The sequence below is a fragment of the Borostomias antarcticus genome, assembly GCF_949987555.1.
Source record: "Borostomias antarcticus genome assembly, chromosome: 28".
NCBI classification, from domain to species: domain Eukaryota; kingdom Metazoa; phylum Chordata; class Actinopteri; order Stomiiformes; family Stomiidae; genus Borostomias; species Borostomias antarcticus.
The window spans coordinates 3268254-3271382 of record NC_140261.1 but is presented as its reverse complement, the minus strand read 5'-3'; the positions used below and the strand labels follow the sequence as shown (position 1 = coordinate 3271382).

The 3129-nt window shown below is 47.3% G+C and overlaps 1 protein-coding gene across 1 annotated transcript in view; it reads right to left on the bottom strand.

Annotated features, from left to right (window-relative positions):
• Positions 1-2381, bottom strand: part of atp8a1 (ATPase phospholipid transporting 8A1) — a gene marked incomplete at its 5' end in the record, with an annotated part of 46338 nt that extends 43957 nt beyond the window's left edge. Inside the window, 5 exons of the mRNA XM_084459580.1 lie at positions 285-369; positions 636-705; positions 977-1026; positions 2049-2131; positions 2372-2381. Coding sequence (XP_084315706.1) covers positions 285-369; positions 636-705; positions 977-1026; positions 2049-2131; positions 2372-2381 — 298 coding nt within the window. The remainder of the gene's footprint in view (positions 1-284; positions 370-635; positions 706-976; positions 1027-2048; positions 2132-2371) is intronic.
• Between the last annotated feature and the right edge of the window lie 748 nt (positions 2382-3129).

Here is a 3129-nt window from a genome sequence, read left to right as displayed (position 1 = left end):
ATCTATAATACAGTATATGAAAGTTCCACTTTTTGAATTAAATTGCGGAAAATAATAAGCTTTCCACAATATTCTAATTTTCTGAGATGCACCTGGATACTAATCCCGGATCAAGCATGGCTGGATAGGGGAGATCTATGTGTCAGATCTATTCCTTTCACCTATCCAATTGTTTTAGATCAGTGATGACTTCAGCAGGGAGAGATTTGCATTGGAGAGGTACTGCAGGCCATTTCAAACATGTTACGAGTGTTACAGGCAGGGGGCGCTGTTCCCTCACTCACCCTCGGTGGCAAACTGCTCCAGGTGTTTCAGGGTGATATCTTTATATCTGGATCCGTCTGCCAGGCGGTCGTAGATGACCGTGTCCTGGAACGAACGGCACAGTCACACACCCCCAGGAAAGACATTCATGGGAATCAAAATAGATCCAACAGGTATGTATGGTGGGTCAGTACAGTACTACAGAAAACCTATTTTCCCGTAACCATGGTGACCTACAGTATACGAGGACAGGAGCTTGATACTACTCTGGCGATAAATGATCGTGGCGGTTGTGGAGGTGATGGCCTGTCACACACGCTCGCACACACACGCACGCACGCGTTGCCATGGCGAGAGACGGAGACACTCACTGCTCCTTTGCAGTAGAGGCGGATCTTGCCAGACGGGGTGCGTATGATGACAGACATCCTCTTCCTAACGCTGCAGAGAGAGAGAGACGCATCACAGAGCGTCAGTCTTAACTAGAGCTCATTATCACCACCGCGCAAATCAGGAAGGTGTTTAGAAGATGTCGGGCGTCTGAGACAAGCAAAAATTACATCTACGTTTTCATGCAATTGTCACCGATTAAAGAGAACAGTGTTCACAGATTACTATAGTCTCCACAAATCCGCAAAACACCACGACTGATTATCGGAGTCAAATGTATTCAGGTAAAAACCCACAATTATGCAAAGTGCCGGTGCTATACCTTGTGAACTCCAGTACATGCAGCAGCTCATACTTCTCTTCTGCTCCAAGCTGAAGACAGACAGACAGACAGACAGACAGACGGGCAGACAGACAGACAGACAGACAGGCAGACAGACAGACAGACAGACAGACAGACAGACAGACAGACAGACAGACAGACAGACACAAAAATAAATTCCAGGAAACTCATGGACTTTAAACTAAACTTCCTATGGGTCAGGTAACTTAATCAGACTAACACTAAACCTGCTGAACCATGTCCAATTTCATTTCACTGGCCTTTCACCGTGTTTATCAGTTGTCTGCCCCATTCTGATTACCAAGAGTAATAGTCTCAGAGATTCAATTAATTCCCTTAATTGTGTAGACCAGCAGGTACAATTGACACTGATAAAATGGTTGTCGAAGACTCCAGAAGGCCTAATAAAGGTTAAGGATTAGGAGAGGCACTCAGGGCTAAAATTAGAACGAGGCTTCGGTGCGTGTCTTTCCCCACCTCCTCCCCGCCATGCAGGCATCAGATTAGCCAATTAAAGGCACAAAGCGCAGAAGCGCCCTAACGTTGGAGGGAGATGGAACAGCAGCGTCGTGTTCCCCTATCCCTATAATCTAATAAGAGTCTAATGTGACGAGTGGCGTTTGCGCGCTGTATGCGTACAGCCTCGGTGCCGCATCTCCATATCAAGGCTGTCGATCACATGCAAGGCGTCACCAGCCACTCCCCCCCCCCCCCCCCCGGTGACAACTTGGAGAGGAAAGAGGATCCAACTGAGGGACAATGGACGAGGTCTCCATTCTGGTCACTGAAAAGATTCCCTGTCCGTAGTTAAAAGGCCTCCATTCTTCTCAGGCTATGGGGAGAATAGAACGGGGGTTTGTACTCTGGGTGGCACAGTGAGCAGTTGTCTGTCTATGAAACAAGATAGAGTCCCAGACCACGGTCTTCCAGGGACACCGGACCATGCATACTGTATACTGTACTGTGTGGAGCTGGAAGAGGCTAGAATATAAATATCAATTAGTTTGTTGATCATTAGGGTCGTCAGAACCTTTGTTTTACTTCCACTCACCGATTCCATGATGACAGAGTCGGGGGTTCTACCGGAGAACACGAAGCCAAGGTTCCGCGCAGCTCTGACGAGAGCGCCTTCATCTGTAGAACAGCAAAAGAACCCCACTCAATCCTAGATTCCCACAGGAAGCACGAGCAACATTAGCCGTCGATCAAAACTGCAGACATACCATGCCGTCACCAGAAACATACAGTACGGGCTGAAAATGTGACATTTATGACTAAACACTGATTCGCTGAGACGGATTTCAGCAGTGAGGTCAGCGAACAAAGCGTGGTTCAGGTGCAGTTGGAATGTGAAAGCTCCAGGGCCAGAGAAACCTTTCCGCATGTCGTTTACAGTTCACTTAGCTAGCGAGATTAGCTCCTTGCTAGCGCTGCTCATCGCTGTAGAGCCCCCACGGCAGTCCTACACAGTGAGTCAGCGCCACGCCTCGTCTCTTGCCATCGTTGTGCCATCGTTGTGACAAAGCCAACTATCACAACACCACCGGTCATCCCTTGATAAGCTTCTACTGACAAAGACCTTCTGTAGAAATTAGCAGGCTGCGAGGCATCGGTGACACCCGTGTTATTTGCCTGTGTCACAAAAATGCAACCATCTCACTAGCACACTGTCATCAATACATCACAAGCTTTCAATGATTCATTGATTTGTTTGGCGTTATGAAATACGGGGTACTGTTCCTTTAACTTGTTGAAAGGTAAAGGTTATCTATCGCAGTGACATTCTCTCTGTTTGTCTCCACTACAGAGAGACTGGGCGCCGGACCAGAGGATCCCCTGCCGTTTGTTGACATTCATGTTCACATTCATATTCAACCCATGGCTGATGGACGATACAGCTCTGATGAGGCCTCGAATCAGACAGCTTCTTCTAAGTATCGTTGTTCATGCTGGCTAATATCCTACTGGCATTTTGCCTCCTGATACAATTTTACAACCGTCTCGTATTTTCCATACTGGTCACGTGTCCAATCCTAGTGTCTCTCCTGTCCTAAAAAAGATATTGTCTTTGTGTGATATTGATGTCTGCAAGAAGATACTGAGGAATTCCACTGACGTTTATCCTGGAGACG